The sequence below is a fragment of the Acanthaster planci genome, linkage group LG17 (assembly GCF_054643075.1).
Source record: "Acanthaster planci isolate LZ-2023a linkage group LG17, COTS_SCS, whole genome shotgun sequence".
Lineage (NCBI taxonomy): Eukaryota > Metazoa > Echinodermata > Asteroidea > Valvatida > Acanthasteridae > Acanthaster > Acanthaster planci.
Window position 1 is genome coordinate 8,132,642 of NC_141793.1, and position 16,657 is coordinate 8,149,298.

The 16,657-nt window shown below is 40.1% G+C and overlaps 1 protein-coding gene across 2 annotated transcripts in view; it reads right to left on the reverse strand.

The window, feature by feature from the left end:
- Positions 1 to 147: 147 nt before the first annotated feature.
- LOC110984249 (plexin domain-containing protein 2-like) overlaps positions 148 to 16,657 on the reverse strand; it is a 39,216-nt gene continuing 22,706 nt past the window's right edge. For both annotated transcript variants that reach the window (XM_087148220.1, XM_022244242.2), the window contains exons 10-13: positions 15,840 to 15,988; positions 9,429 to 9,459; positions 8,204 to 8,334; positions 148 to 7,080 (exon numbers count right to left, since the gene is read on the reverse strand). In XM_087148220.1, coding sequence (XP_087004346.1) covers positions 6,829 to 7,080; positions 8,204 to 8,334; positions 9,429 to 9,459; positions 15,840 to 15,988 — 563 coding nt within the window. In that variant the 3' untranslated portion in view covers positions 148 to 6,828. The remainder of the gene's footprint in view (positions 7,081 to 8,203; positions 8,335 to 9,428; positions 9,460 to 15,839; positions 15,989 to 16,657) is intronic.

A 16,657-nucleotide genomic window follows, 5' to 3' on the forward strand; every position in this document is an offset into this window, starting at 1 on the left:
TTTTGGGCGGGGGGGATATTTGTACCCAAGAGCAACTCAAAAAGCAGGGTAATTTTTCTGCATTGATGTATATTCTTCATCCTCAATGACCAACATGTAGCTGAGGGCTCATCGAAACATGTACATGTAAAATACACCTGAAACATCTTCAAATCACTCACTTTAATGTTCTTATCTTCACAGCGCAATACAGTACTAAATAACCTTCCAAAATATACATTTTAAGCAATGTTGCAATTTATACAAAATACTATATCCATGATGCCAAATTCTCAGGTGAAATTTTCATCCTATCTACAAATTTGTTAGTACAAATATACACATTAATATTCATAATAATATGCACTAACCATTGAGAATACTGTTTATTATTGGTGGGTATAAAAGCTCTGACAGGACGTCCATCCTGTTTTCAAACATTACCAAGGAAACACCTTCTAAATGAATGTGGCAGGCGTACCAACAATTTTACAATGTAAGGTGAATTACAAATCAAATGGCATGAGGTTTGCACTGTGCATTATCTCAAGGCCATTCAATTGTGACCCTACAACTCAGTGACAGCTTTCACAAATGTACATGTCTATACATTTAATCTAAGAAAATAGCAAAAACTGCTTCCACTGCTAACAACTTCTTACTTAATCTCACTATGGGACTTCTATTTTTTAAACTCCAAAGGATAAGTAAATTACAGATATAGGATGAGTACCATAAGATAACTGGTTTGCTTTAAACACACCTTCTACATACAGAAATAGAGAGACACCTTCTGCGAAAATGCAAATGTATTTTCAGGTAATTTCAAACTGCAAGCATTTATTAGGTCATTACCGGTTACAATCTCTTAGTGCATTATAAAAGCCTTAACTTCCACAGGTGATTTACCAGCAACCACATACCTGTACAGTAAACAGTGCACGTTAACAGTTGGACTCTGTTTATGGTATACCTAATCCCAAGTAAGACAGTCAGTTTACTCTCCCAAAAAGATTCCAACAAACCTCCAGAGTTGAAGATGAGCTGGTTGGGGATCATCAAAGGTTTTAACCACTTCCTGCCGGGATTCCGGTACCGGACACGTATGCTTTATATATGTGGCCGGGGTCTCTGAACTGGGACAAAGGGAACTGAGTCAAGTAACAAAAGACTCGGGAACAAAAGACCAGGCTGCTGGGCATTACCGTCATTTTTTCACTCTCAATAGTGGAGAAAATCCAGTCTTGTTTTGAAACAGTATACCACGGTTTGGGGCATTTAGAGCAAGCGGGGACAAAAGTGCTCCACCATTGCAGCGATGAACCACGCAGCACCGCTGCATGCTAATCTGGCCCCTATTGAAAAGAGCTCAGCAGTGCACTGTGCCAGGTTCGTGAACAAAAGAAAGTTATATAACACCGCACAATCCAGGCTCTTTTTACAAGGCTGCAGGCATGGCTGAAATACTCGGATGTCAACAGATTTTGTCTGTCAAGCTAGAGTGGAGACCAGACAATTCTTTGCATGGGTATAAGTGTGCAGTAAATGAAGATAGGAATTTTTAAAGAATTTTGAAAACAGAACAAATGATAAATATCATCATCAACATTGATAACTGCCCCGGCAGGAAGTGATTCAAGAACAGAAAGAGACTGCTTTAACTTGTCTCAGAGTAGAACCATACTCAGTGATCCCCAGAACACTTGACATTTTCCCTCTGTTATTACATACCTTGGGAGAAAAGTGAATGGTAAGGCCGGTTCATACTGTAAGTTAATGCAAAAACAAAGTAAATATGACCATGGAGGAAGGACACAGAAGGAGTTTGAACTGCCCAGGCTATAACATCTGGCCAATTACCACTTTCTGGCATGCCTGGTACATGTAGGTCCATAGCCAGAGCGCAGCAACTGCTTGCTATGCACCACCTGTTTCACAACCATAAGCCCCCTTTCTACCCCATAATCATCACCAAAATTTTTTGCTGGTAATATGCATCCTTAAGACGTTGTGTACTGCGGTATAAGAAGTTGAATATTCATGCAATCGATGGTGCTTGGTATGATCCGAAAACAACATCAAATTTAATGCTTGCGCAGTTGCTTGTATTAAGCTGTGTGCCCTAAGTGTTCATGTGCAGTCACTGCCCTTGTTGAATGCTTTCTTCTGGAGTTGTTTTGGGAATAAATAGCCAAGTTGTTTATAAGATATTTGAATCATTTTTATTACGGTAGTTATACAAAAAGGTATTTTATGAGATCTCATGATCACTCCTTGTGATGAAATAGCGCATTTTGTTTGTTATGAACTTAACTATCCTGTGGTGGTCAACATGTTGTTGGCCAGTCTAAGCCAAATTTGTAGAAAGACTTGTTTGGAGTGACAAAATCAAATTACAAACATTGCATGGATAATGGAAAAGTGCAACAATATCTTTAAATATCATTCATGACAGTAATAGTAAATCTAATGTTAGATATGTGTTCTTTCTATTTCCTAGTCACTATGATAAGTTGTAGTTAATTGCAAAGAAAACACCACAAATATTGTTACCATATTACTGGCCCCACTTGTCCAGCTAAGCTGCAGGCAGTAATCAGGCATTTTTGGAATGTTTACTATTGTTCGTCTGACTGCGCGGCGATGATCATCCTTTTGTGTCCTTCCTCCATGATATGACATTAGAAAAACTTTGCAGAAATTTTGCTCAAGTTGAAATGTGTTTGCCTTTTGCAACTTCGTAACGCAAATATTTGTTCTGATGTCAAAAAGTCGCATTTCCCTTTCGTACACAGTATGAACCGACCGGCCTTTACATGGACATCTGGCTACTACCCTTATTGCATCAATCATGACAGTGGAATTTCCACGAGGCCACACTTAGTTACCAATAATCCTTGTAAGTAAACCTATAACTACTTCATTGGATGCACATGTGCACAGCACACTTTTTAAAAACTGAAAACTATAACTGGTTTGAAGACATGAAATACCAATTTTGATAAATATTCTGAAATATTCCAAGCAGTGCGCATTGTATGTTACTGGATGGTAAAGCGTAATCTAGTGGCACATTTTGTAACAGGAGACATCTTTCGTTGATATGACATGCATGACCACAAAATAAATGTTTGGCATGTATCTTATTTTCTTTGGTGTTTTGCTTCACATTTCATCTAAGCAATACTGTGACTTGGCTCTAGTTAAAACCGCCCCCAAAATAAACAAAAATCTACAGGTAAATTGCATAGATGTCTAACGAACTAAGTTTGACATTCATTTTCGATGGACTCGCAAGTGTGTTTAGAACCAAAGTAGAGTGGAGATACAAGTAATGTGCTTAAGTACCACCTCGAGTCTCAGTTCACATACCTGCGTACCACACAGTGGTAAAAACACTGCAATGAACATTTGTGTATAAGCAGAATCCTGTAGTAAGAAGGCATTAGATCTCAATCATCATATATTTTTCTCCCCAATTATCCATGTAGCTTATGATTTTTCAATTCAGTTTAATCTGATATCACGTCATCACATCCAAGACAAATAAGTGCATTACTGAATAATCTTACTAGGGCTGGGTCAATTCGAATAATTCACTATTCAAATATTTGAGCTTCAATTCGATCAAATATCCGAATATTCGGTCTTACCGACTGGCAGATTGTTGATGATTAAACCATATACAAAATCAGTTGCAATAACACACACAATTGTACATGATAATCACTATAATAGCTTCTCACTTCTAGAAGTATCTCCAGCCATGATTTGGCAAGACTTAAGAGACAACCAAAAGTTCTTGCCCTGTTGAAAATTTCTATTCCTTTTAAATTGTTTAACCCTAACCCCTAGGGTGTATCTACAATCATATTGAAATCGGAGGATTTGGAACTGTTAACCACTTGCTGCCTTGGAACACCGTTTCGAGCACCATGGGTTTATACGCAGAGCCGGGCTGCTCAAAATCAGACAAAAGAGCTGGTCCGTGTATTAAACAAAAGACAGTACTCGCATTCACTGGGGACAAAGGAAATTACGCAAGACCTCATAATTCTGGGCTCTCTTTACAGGGCGGTAGGCCTGGCTGAAATACTCAGGAGTCAGAGAAGGTTACCTGTCAGCTTAGAGTAGCACCAAACAGTCATTCGTGTTGGTGTAAATGTCCATTAAATGAAATGATGAACTTTTGAAGAATTTTGAAAACTGAAAATCTTTAAAATCTTCCATATATGTGCACTGCAATTGTAAAAGTACCTGGCAGCAAGTGGTTAAGGGTGAATAATTTGCTTTTTGAGTCGTAAGATTTCTGTCGCTTAACATTTGAATCAGCGTGAAACAAGCCTCCATAGTGCATTTTTTCTCATTTAAAACATAAGAAAATTCTCCCTTCCTTTTTATGAATTTTGCATTCGAAAATTTAAATTCGCAAAAATAATATTCAAAAATTTGATAATTCATTGAATATTCGGATATTCCGCACAGCCCTAAATCTTACAAATACTGTTCATTACCGAGTGATGTTCAGGCCACTATGAATATGTTTTATTTAGCTTCCCCAATCGGGCAGGCGATGCCATAAACTTGCTTGCTCAAATTGGATCAACACTTGCCCAAAATTTATCGGAATCCATCATTATTATGGTTATTTAACTTAGGCCTACAGCATGGATGCAGTCTTTAATTAGGCCCGAAAAATAGCTGTGTTTTCGATTACATGCCTCTCAAAAATAGGGTCAGTAGGTGGAATTTGGGAGAGGGGGGTCAATTTTTTGTGCTGATTGAATGGCATGAATGGGGATGAAAGCTTCCGTAATTCTCTCAACAAGAAATGAAAACCTGTCTTAATCTATGTAAAAATTTCTGCAGTCAACAATTCACAAGAATTATGGACAATTCAAACAGGGCTACTCAGGCAATCAGGACAGTAAACTCGCCGATAATGTCCCTGTATCGCATGGTAAGCGTGCGTGATGCATCTAGACCAGTAGGCGATAAACCTTGTGCAGCAGCAGGAAATTTGTTGAAAAACCCTCGCTTCAAGTACGAGCATAACAACCCAGACCAAGTTCTGTGAATTAACTTACAGAAAACCTCTTTCAAAATCGATGTTTTTTCAACCTGTAGCTTGAGTGTTGTGTGCATATATGGTCAATGTAGAGTAACCAACTGGAACGTACAATACATGTGTAGACTGGTTGCCATGTTTCCATTATGTTTTCTTTTGCATGGGTGCAGCGGGAATAGCACAGCTTCGTTTAATGCATTGAGCTTTGCACTGGTGTTCTCGCCACAGTGACAGTGAAACACAAATGCAAACTCGGAAGTTTCTTTTCAAAAATTATAAATGTAAGTAGGAAAACACATAAAAACAAACATTCTAACGTGAGAAAAAGTTGTTGAAAGGTGTTTTGTGACGACAGAAAAGACATCAGGATTTTTGTTATTCATTTATTTTTTTCTTATTTTGGTTTTTCTAATTTGCTGATAAAAATGTTAGGGTCACACCAAAAAATTAGGGTCAGTCGGAAACCCCGATCAGCTGAGAGAAAATGGTGTTAACATTGGTGGCAGCTGTGGTTATTGGAATGTCATACACATGCATGGGGCAATGTGGGGTGAAGTTGGCACTTAGGACTGAAACACAACTGGAATTTTTTGTTATTCTTTATCACATTGGAATAATAATTGATCTTCAAAGTTAAACTTTCGCACATAAAGCAATTGGTTTACTAATGGAGGTAAGCTTTTCTGGACTTGCCCGAACAGGTACAGCTAGTCCGAATTATAATTGCCCGAATGAAAATTTGATTGCCCCGGGCTAGCTGAGGTGATTTGTCGAGGCCTGGTGAAAATATACAAATGATGAATGTTTATGAGTGCAAAGGTAAGAATTGCATGAGGTGACAGATGAAACTTTCTAATCCACGAGGCGAAGCTAAGTGGAATAGGCCATTTCATCTGTCTCCAAATGCTAAGTGGAATAGGCCATTTCATCTGTCTCCAAATGCAATTAATCTTACCACTGCACAAATGCGAAACATTCATTATTTGTTTTATACAACACCTGTATAAATTCTCATCTTTTGATTTTTCTGAGTACAGCTGGATTAATTAATTAACTGATTCAAACTGGAAGTTGTCCAGTTGCGAATCCATCATCTAAATATTTGGCAGCATTTTTATCTGTTTCCTTATGTTGGCAGCATCAGCATTACTTACAAAAGCAAATTCTTATAATTATTTTGTAGAATTGTGAACGGCAGAGCTTGATTGCTTGCCATGTTTGCCAAAAAGAAACTTGCACCACTAGAAGCTGCAGTGAATCCATCCGGAGGTGTTGGTTATTAGTTTCTAATGCACAGTTGTTATCAATTTTTTGCAATCTGCATGCACGTCACGAGAGCGTCGTGCGCCAGCTGTGTGTTGGTACAAATAATTCAATGCCATGTAATCAACGATCCACCAATCAGATGACGGGGATTTATGCAGGTGTTGTACAACTGCATGAAACTGTGATTGAATGCCTTAGCCTTACGCATTAAACCACTACCCTGTGAGTTATCTAAGTCAGGATTTTGGGGGACGGCGCTGCCATGACAGGTTGACAGCCTCAGGGTGTGCCTAGCACCTTGACAGCAATACTTTACCACTGCGCATAAATAAAACACAACATTAAGATGGGAGAAATTCAAGAAAAGGAAACTGAACCACTGAATTGGAGTAATTCTAAATCTTGGAATTAAGTTTGTGGTGGGAATATTATTTCCCCATTTTGTTTTCCCCTCCAGGACTCCTGGCATCCTTGACTCCAACCTCATATGATTACCTTCAATTTCTAAGTCCAATCTAGGCTTTCTCTGTGGCCGATGAAATGGCTTGCATGGACTGGACGTCACTTGATACAACTGATGTTGAGAACTCTGCTACTTTTCCTGCAGACAAATTACCTGTTGATCCATCAGCCAGTGGCTCATTATCCATCCTGTCTGCATTACCATTGGCTTCAGAATTACCTTGGATATCTCCACTGATAGTTACAGCATAACGATCTTCATCTGATACATTGCGGGTGGAATCTTTCTTGAAAAAATGACGAAACTGCAATAAAATAAAATGGGCAGACCCTATTCAGTGATAAAGATGTGATCGGCAATGGCCTAGCAATATCAGGAGAAGAATTCTGGTGGTTTGATATCCATCAACCCTTTCAGAAACCATGCTTCTGGATCCTATGTTTTAATAAACATTCATAAATACCTGGGACGATTTTCTATTCCTATTGGTCCAAACACGTCATGTGACCATGTATTAACATTTGATAATGCCTGCCAAGAAGTGATAATGCCTGCTGCATAAATCAGGTGTTGGCACATGGATACACGACAGTTTAATTGAGTCTGATTAATCAGAATTCTGTTATGCGCAACACCAAGTTCATTTAAAAAGATTCTATCGCACAACTTTCAAAAGGAATATACCAAAGTAAAATTTACAACAAAATTGTTGGAAATCCATCACGTCAACTTCTTTTGACTCTCTGAATTGAAAGTTATTTATGAATGCTAATAAATATGTGCTTGGCCTGACTGAATGCTGACAATGTCCTCTCCTGCGGCCCAGGCATTAGTCGTGTCCATTCTTCTGAGCCGCTCTTAAACTAATGTTTAAGACCGGCTCAGACTGAATGCTGACAATGTCCTCTCCTGCGGCCCAGGCATTAGTCGTGTCCATTCTTCTGAGCCGCTCTTAAACTAATGTTTAAGACCGGCTCAGACTGAATGCTGACAATGTCCTCTCCTGCGGCCCAGGCATTAGTCGTGTCCATTCTTCTGAGCTGGTCTTAAACACAGCAAAGACCAGCCAAGCACATATTTATTCCCAAAGTAAAATTCTGGTCTGTGTACCTATACATGTTTCTACAATCTCTTCAAACTTGTACTTTAGTTCAATGCAATTTATTTATGGTCAGGTATTTTGCTCACAATTGCAGTGTCATTTCACAGCTGTAAGGAGAAAATGGGCCACACTTTCAAGCAAGGGAGGCACTGCTGCACACCCAGCATGCCAGAGTTGTTGTTTGTATGGGCCTACTTTGATAGCTTAGTAAAGACAGTTGGCAAAGTTGAACACTTCAGTCACAATAAATATTATCACCAGGAACTGTAAGTGATGCTGTACACAAACCAATCTGAAACCCCAGTGCACTTGCACTAGTACTCACTTCAATGAGAGCAAGACCAGACCTGGATGTTGGATGAGTGTAGCCATAGATAATCCACAATAGAAATCCACAGACCAAAATGATCCCCAAGGCTCCAACAATGCCACCAATCACTGAGCCTGCAGAAATACCTACAGCAAAAAGAAAACCCTTCTTCATATCACACACATGTACTTCAATTTACTCTCTATTCAACATCTGAACAGGATATGCCAATATACTCTATTACATAATTCACGAAAAAATTTTTAAAGTGAAGTAACATCACAAGCTACTGTGAAGTAAAACTAAAATCACAGTCTTTGTTGACATCCCTCAGAAAACAAAGCACAGTACCACTAGACACAATTGTTGAGACTTTCCTAGTAGACTAATATTTGTAACAACGTGTTTGCATGACGTTGCTACAATGTTTTTTTTTTTTGAGAAAACAAAGCCAACTCATTTACACTGTGACTGAAATGCCTGGAAGCATAAACATCAGAAAGAAGGCAAAATTGTTCAAATTTATTGACTTTGACCTGTCTTTTAATTACTTGTCTGTTCCCCTTTTTTAAGCATAAGCCCCTCCCCCATCATACCTATGACTGATTGCTTTCAATTACAAATCTTATTAGAAATAAACATTTTGTTTGTTTCACTTTCAGAAATGGATTTCATTACCGACTAGAGGCAAAAGACTTCATAGAAACTTAGCAAATCACAGAGAATCTATATCCATGTACATGTCCATACATGTACATGTTTTCATATCTGGGGGAAATATAAAGGAAAACAGTGCTCACCAAAATAAGTGAGACAGTTAATTTTCAACCCCCAAATTCAGCATCTATCACTGCTAGGGATAAAGTAAATCTGACAAAACCACTCAAGTATTTGTACCTATTCATACGTAGTTCTCACAAATCACATTCTTGGTATCTATTATCCCGCAGCATTATATTAAATTCAAGTTCAATTGAGGACTTTGGTAGGACCTTGAATATGGTTCCAGCATTTATTAGGGCAGCTTAATAGTAAAACTTTTATGCAAACCCTTGACAACATTTAAGATGGTTACCAAAATGCTAGACTGCTGGACAACAACTGTTGCTAGATTTCCTTTTCTTTAGGTATTAGAAGTAAAAGTCTTCGGTGATTTCAGTATTGCCTCATTTCTTGCTGCACTGGTTATATATCATGTATCAATAATCTTGTAACAAAAATGCTAAACCTTGATATTTACCTGTGGGGCAATGAGCAACATCTGTATGTTTCTGAAAAAAAAAGAAAACGTGAAAATGAAAAGACTAAAGAGTGCTGAAGTGAATAGGTCACGCACACTATTATGTGTGTACAAGGCATTATTACCAGCACGCAAACCAACACACATGCACATTCCATCTGTTTGCACTATACTTCCTGGTTCAAATGACGTCACACTTTGGTATTCAACTGAGTTGATACACACAAAGTAACACTAGCAAGTAGACATTGCTTAAAAGGAACATGGTTGAAGGATCTGTGATGGTGTTTAATTGAGAAGCACACAGAAGTAGTGTATAGTGTTTTCTTTTTGGAGCACATACGCATACATATCAGATAAACATTTGAACACAAAAAAAATCAATCGTCCTTGAAATCATACTTATATCAAATTTGTGTAAAAGCTAGGTATTAAAATTGCACTGATTACATATTAATCCTCCCCCATATACGTGGGTTGAATCTGCGAAAGAATACCTACCCAAACAGTCACTACATATGCAGAGTACCGGTCTAAGGTGCTGGTTGTCTACGACATATGCACTAAACATGAGCATGATAAATACATATTGGTGAATTATAAATGATGATAAACTTATGTATTAGAGTACATGTACAGGCAGGTGAAAGATCAGAGCCATCCTAGTTAGGTCATCAGGATGACTTGTCATCTGCCCCATCTAGAGGAGGTCCCCTTGACATCTGTGCTGTTGACTGTAAGATATTCTTGCCATGTGCAGAGTTGCCATGCAAGAAAAATGGTGAAGGTAGATGGAGACTTCCCGACATGCAGCCTTGCAGAAGTCTACAGTAGAAAACCCTTGAAATTAAGGTCAAGATGAAGATACCTGCCCTTACATCTTAGACCCCAATGTTGTACTGACTATGTTCCTCAGGGCATGATGGCCAGTCAGGCTTGGCGAATCTGATGGCCAACAACATCCGGCAGCTGATGGGGTCTCTTGCTGTTGGGCTATGGAGCCTTGTGGTAGTGAGGAATCATTGGGTGCCAGTCCCCATCCAGTGCTTTCCTTTACTAGTTCAATATGTGGACTAGGCACCAGAGTTTGTCCCTAATGCCTCTGGTGTGTGAGGCAATTGAGAGCACAAATATATCTGGCGGCTCAAATGATGAGGTCTGATTTTTTGCCATAAAGCCAATGGACAGGATGAGGCGGATATTATGCAGCCGCCAGCAAGGGTGAGCTCTGGCAGAGTAGGCTTGCAGTATATTGTCTCCTGTGGAGGCACCCACAACCAGGAGGAGGACTGGATTGGTGCTGGCATGCAATAAGGAGACATCAGTGAGGGGCTCAAACAAAAGGGGAAACAGTAAGCAAGTGGAAGGCCTTTGCTTAGGTCCCCAAACATGACTAGCTGCTTGGTATGAGGATGTTCATTAGACATACCACACAGGAGATGCTGACGGGCCATGTCATCAGAGATGGAGTTGTTTCTGAAGCTGACATATATGGTGGTCAAGGCTGATCTGTAGAAGCAGACTGTAGAAACTTGTATACTTGGTTCCTAAATTATTGCAGTAACTCTATTATAGTAATATCGGAAATTTTGAATTTGGCGCCGCCAGTGAGTTCCCAATCGGCAATATTCACCAGGTAATCAATAATTTAGGGCCTGAGGATAAGTTTTCATAAAAAAAAAATTCTGCATGTTTCTGTAAATTTGGATAATTTGAACAAAAGATGTAATTTTGCCAAAATTTGTAAATTCTCCTTGACCATTTGTAAATTCTCCTTGCCCATGTTCATCAATACCAACCGTCTATCTCTTTAACAGTTATTTCTAATGCCACCCTGCACTTGGATATCCATTGCTGGATTCTATTTCGAAGTGGCCAAAGGTGTCTAAAGGCACATTTTAACTGCCAAAATAAGGGCTTCTGCACTAAAATCTTTTTTGCACGCATAAAGCGCACCCCCAATCTCCATTACATTAGACTTGTATCATTCATACTTTTATACCCTCCATGCCCAGGGCAATTAGCGAATAATTACGTCGGCATTATTGTCACTATTGTCATTATTTTGTTTTGCTTTTTTAATACAATTTGAAGAATTTGCAAGGGATATTTAGAATTTGTAACATAAATTTTGAATAAAATAGTTCCGGTCTAATGAGATGCTTATAACTCTTGGAAAATTAGAACTCAGAAAGAAGTCATTTTTAATAAATGTTTCAGACATCAATAAAAGAATGAATCCACCAAAAAAATGAAATTTGCGATACCCACATAATTTATTATTCCTTCAGCATTTTACAATCAAGTTGAAAAGTAAGAATTAAACAAAAGCAAGGACAGGATAATTCAGGAAGATGAGCGAGCAATCTTTACATGTATTTCGATCATGAAATGTGAACACTACCGTGATAATAGAGTAATCCATCCTACACAGTGGAAAAGGTAGATGACAAAGACTGCTATAGCGCTCAGATGACCAACAGCCAGAGAAATGGTGTACCCATGCGGACATGGCTGCAGTGTCGTCAGAAAATCCTACCGAGCAGAAGGATCATTGGACAATATCCAATATCATAAGTGTAGGAACCCAGATGTCTCCATGTAGGATCCCTGGTTTGGGCTGCTGGGGGGAAGTCCAGTCTGGTCAGAAGGATGGACGGCTGGTGAACCAAAGGCCTCCTGAGTACGGGGAACCAGGGCTGATGCTGCCAGAGTGAGGTGATTAGTAATGTCCGGCAGCATTTGTTCTATCTCAGGGACGACCAGAGGGACCAGAGAGACAGGAGGGAAAGCATACGCTAGTAAGAAGGTCTAGGTGATCTGTAGTGATCATGGCCTATGCCCACAGATGCAGTGCTCTGGTGGAGAACATCTGGAGCTAGGCCTTGTCTGCTAATGATAAGAGCTCAATGTGAGCTCTTATCCGCCCCCAGCTGAAGTGCACCCTCAATCAGCGAAAGAAGGAAGCGGTTTCTTGCACCATTCCGCACATACGTAAAGACCATTAGTTACGCGTACTCAGCGTGCTCTGCATCAAACGGCATATGCGGTGCGTACCAAAAAACACGACCTCTTTTGTTCCGCTGGACCAGATAACGTAGGGAAGAGTGCTCTGACTATGCAAGGGAGCAGAGTCCACTCTGTTGTGAGAGAGCACAACCACTATCATATTATCCGGCCCTATGATGGGGACTTCTTGTAGGTTGATAACATGGTCTTTTATCCATTGTAAGATTCCCATGTTATGAAGCTTAACTGGGGAAAAAATGTGTGCCACCTCAAAGGTAGGAATTACCCATTGCTGTTGAATTGTGTGGGCGGAGCAGGATGTTCTCCCCTTTGATGCATAAGAGGAGAATACGCAGGGCGTTGAAAATCGCTTGAAGTTCCCGGGTACTGAAGTGATTTTACTGAGAGTGGCCATCCCAGTTCCCTGAAACCTGATGTAGGGGAAGGGAGGCTCCATTCAAGTGAGGATGCGGTCCTCATCAGTATCTGGGATTTAGTCTGTGAGACTGAATTTGGCTTTTAGGTAATCTTCCTTTAGCAGATATTGGCAAGTGTCCTTTGATTCGAAGACCGGAAGTTCAATGGTCTGTGACTTAGGATGGCATTAAGAAAGTACCGGTAGGTGAAGTTGCAGCAGACTCAAACAAAGCCTGGACCACAGTGTAAAGTCAACCACATTGGCCATCAGTCTGAGGAGGTGGAGCCAGGCAAAGGCCAGAGGCAATTGAGTGGACTGAAGTGAGATTCACTTCTGTAAATTGAAAACTTGTCTGGCTGTCGGGGTAATGCTGCCTTTGCAAAAGTTAATAATTGCCCCGAGGTTAGTTGGGAGCTGGGATGGTGCCAGAAGAAGAATCTTGACAAGAAATTGACCTTCACTTAACTGGATTGAGAACTTGAAGGGTAGTCTTCTTTGCAGTGGGGATTTTATCTCAGAACCCAATGCGAAGCATTAGTCTTTTGCATGGGACTGGAGTTTGGGCCCAGTATCGGTCCAAGGTAATCTCTTGCCAGGACTCTGCGAACCATTGTAAACGGCCACCAGCAGGACAAGGATCGGCGATCACGGGTGGTGTTATTATCAGTGACACCCCCAGAATACACAGGAGGCATGCGATGAATACTCTTGCCCCTGGCGAAATTCACTCAATCTGAGAGTTATGTGAGTTGTAGACCGGCGAAGCCTCAGCTACTGCTTAGAGGGATGAAATTAAAGCGACGAGTAGGATAACTCCGATGAGGCGAGAGATTTTTCACAAGATTTTAACACACTTTAACATCAAACCCAGTGTTAAACTTTTCGCATCAAGGCTTAACTATCAGTTAAAGCCATTTGTGTCTTGGTTCCCCAATCCTGAGAGAAAGGCGTGATGACTTTTCAAAATCATGGTCCCATGACACATGCTTTTCCTCCCTATGCTGTCATTGACAGGGTCTTATACAAGATAGAACTCGACGAATCATGAGGTATCTTTGTCTTCCCAATGTGGCAAGTTCAACATTGGTTCCCTAGACTATTGCAGCTACTGACAGCATTTCCAATGATGTTACTTAACACCAGCAAGTTGCTTTCGCTCCCATAGGCTCCGCATCAACATCATCCATTAGAAGGACAAATGATGATGTGTACTGTTCTCTTATTAGGCAAGCCTTCATTTCAGAGGGCCTTTTGCGAGAAACTGTCGACATCATCCTGCATTCATGGAAAGGGAGAGTGCAGAGACAGTACTCCTCCACTCTTACAAAATGGCTGCTCTGAACAGCCGATTGATCCCATTTATGCCACTGTGATTCGGCTTTGGAGTTCCTTACGAGTATGGTATATGACAGGGCAGAATACAGCACAGTTAATACCACTCAGACAGCTCTTTCAGCCCTACTGTGACGCACCACAAGCAGGAACTTTGGAAGTTATCCACTGACAACCCCGGTTCATGAGAGGCCTCTCCAATATTAGACTACATTTTCCCTAGTACTCCCAAACATGGGATGTTGGAACACTCCTTCACTGTACAAGCAGTTTAGAACCAGTTAAACCCATCAGTCTAAAACATCTGACTTATAAGCTTGTATGCACTAACAACCGGTCAACAGACCTAGACCTTATTTTTGTTCGATATAGCTAACATGAGGGCCGTCGATAAACAAATGACAATGTACATGTACAGTACATGTACATAACAGATATGGTTAAAACTTCAAAGATGGGGAAACCACAAGCAGTGACTTTTCTGTCAGTGTATCCAAATGATGAGTCCCTTTGTATCGTGCATACACTTTTGGAATACTTTGAAGGGACAGACCTGTTTCATCAGAATAAAACCGAACTCTTTCTGAGCTATACCGCTCCCTAGGACAAAAAAAAAAGAACACCAATGATTCCATCAGTCAGCTAAAATTATGCTGAGGGGGAAAATGAAAGCAGTTGACTGACGCTTATCTGATTAGTTTGAAAGTCAAGACGAAAAGCAACTTATATTTATACCCCGTCAAACCGAAAATGCGATGACCTTTTAGTATGAATTTGTCATTTTGCTTTTTAAAGACCTGAATAAATTGTGGTAGATTGGAAGAAATACATAATTCTGTTCCTTACAAGCATTTCATGCAATAATACACTTCCTCCTTGTCAGCTCTTGTGCTTGAGTTACAGCTTAACTTTGAGAGATCGGAAGATGTGTTATTACACTGTCCCTCTTTAAAGTCTTACATGATTCGCATTGAAGTACTGGTGAGGTTGAATCTCCCAATTAATGAGAGAATTAATTAAATGGGCCACTTAACATGTGCTCCACCTGCTCAAGCGACTAGGCCTATAGCAACAGTAGCAAGCTTGACCATACCTAGAAATATAAAAGGATGATCAAGTCGACAAAGAACCATGTAGCAAAAACAGAAACTCAAAAAATCAAAGATGCCTAAAAAAGACACGTCCATTAAGTTACAGCACTGACAAAAGAAGGACGATCATGGCGGCGTGATTGTGATACACTGTGGGAGGTCAGGATGCACTCTGGATGATCAAGTCTTTTCAGCAAATAACAATAGGTACACGGGAAATTTGCATATGTAGTGACTGTTTGGGTAGGTTAAATGCAATAGACTTGTGGTTTTCTTGTGGTTTTCTGAAGAGGCTCTTGACTTGGATATAATCTTTGACAAGACCGATCCTCAAGTTATGAATCCGCAGAAAAAACAGCACGACAACACAGTTTTGCTCATGAATATGGAAATCTCATTAGCATAAAATCCCAAAAGGCACCAAAATACCCTTAGAATAATTTTTAAACAAATGAAAAATAAAGTTGAGACCCAAAGATGCATTTGCAAGGGTTACACTTAGATGTATAATACCACACTGCATAAACCCTTATTAAAATGGACATTTTAAGGTCATAGTACCTCCTGATCACAACCAGCATCTATCCATTCTTGTCTATTCCGATCAAATCCTGATGAGCACGTATTCAAGGCACTGCACCAACCACAGTCAAAGTCAGCCAATTTATTCCCTAGACACATTTCACATGATCCACTTTGCTGATTACAAGCTGTCAAAAAACAATAACACCTAATATTAATTTTGTCCTTGACATTAACTGCTTGATAAACCTTATTACTGTTAGTAACCAACATTTAATACCCAGACTATCCTAACCCTTCCATATCCTTGTGAATTGACCAGGATATTTTGGAGGACCTGGGATGTTTTCCATGATTGAGGAAGGTACAACTTAGCCTACATTACTTCACATAGGACTTATTTTTCCTTTGAAGTTACACAAAGAGATTTTTAAAATAAGCTATTTGTTTCTACATCAGTCACAGATTTGAGGTAAATAAGAAGTTCCTGGCAAGATAGCCTTGGTCAAGGCGTTCATTATTTGTCGCAACGCTGTACAGTCGTTTGCTGACACCAGTCGTTTGCCGGCACCAGTCCTTTGCCGACACCAGTCGTTTGCTGACACCAGTCGTTTGCCGACACCAGTCGTTTGCCGACACCAGTCATTTGCCGACACCAGTCGTTTGCTGACACCAGTCGTTTGCCGACACCAGTCGTTTGCTGACACCAGTCGTTTGCTGACCTAGTATGTACCTGCGTGCATACCCGCTTGCAAACAATGCAAAATCAAGGCAAAGAGTGACCTCATGCGGCCTAAGAAATATGCAGATCAGCTGAACCAGGACGAATGCCTTCATGCAACTGTCTGCAGAAGCTG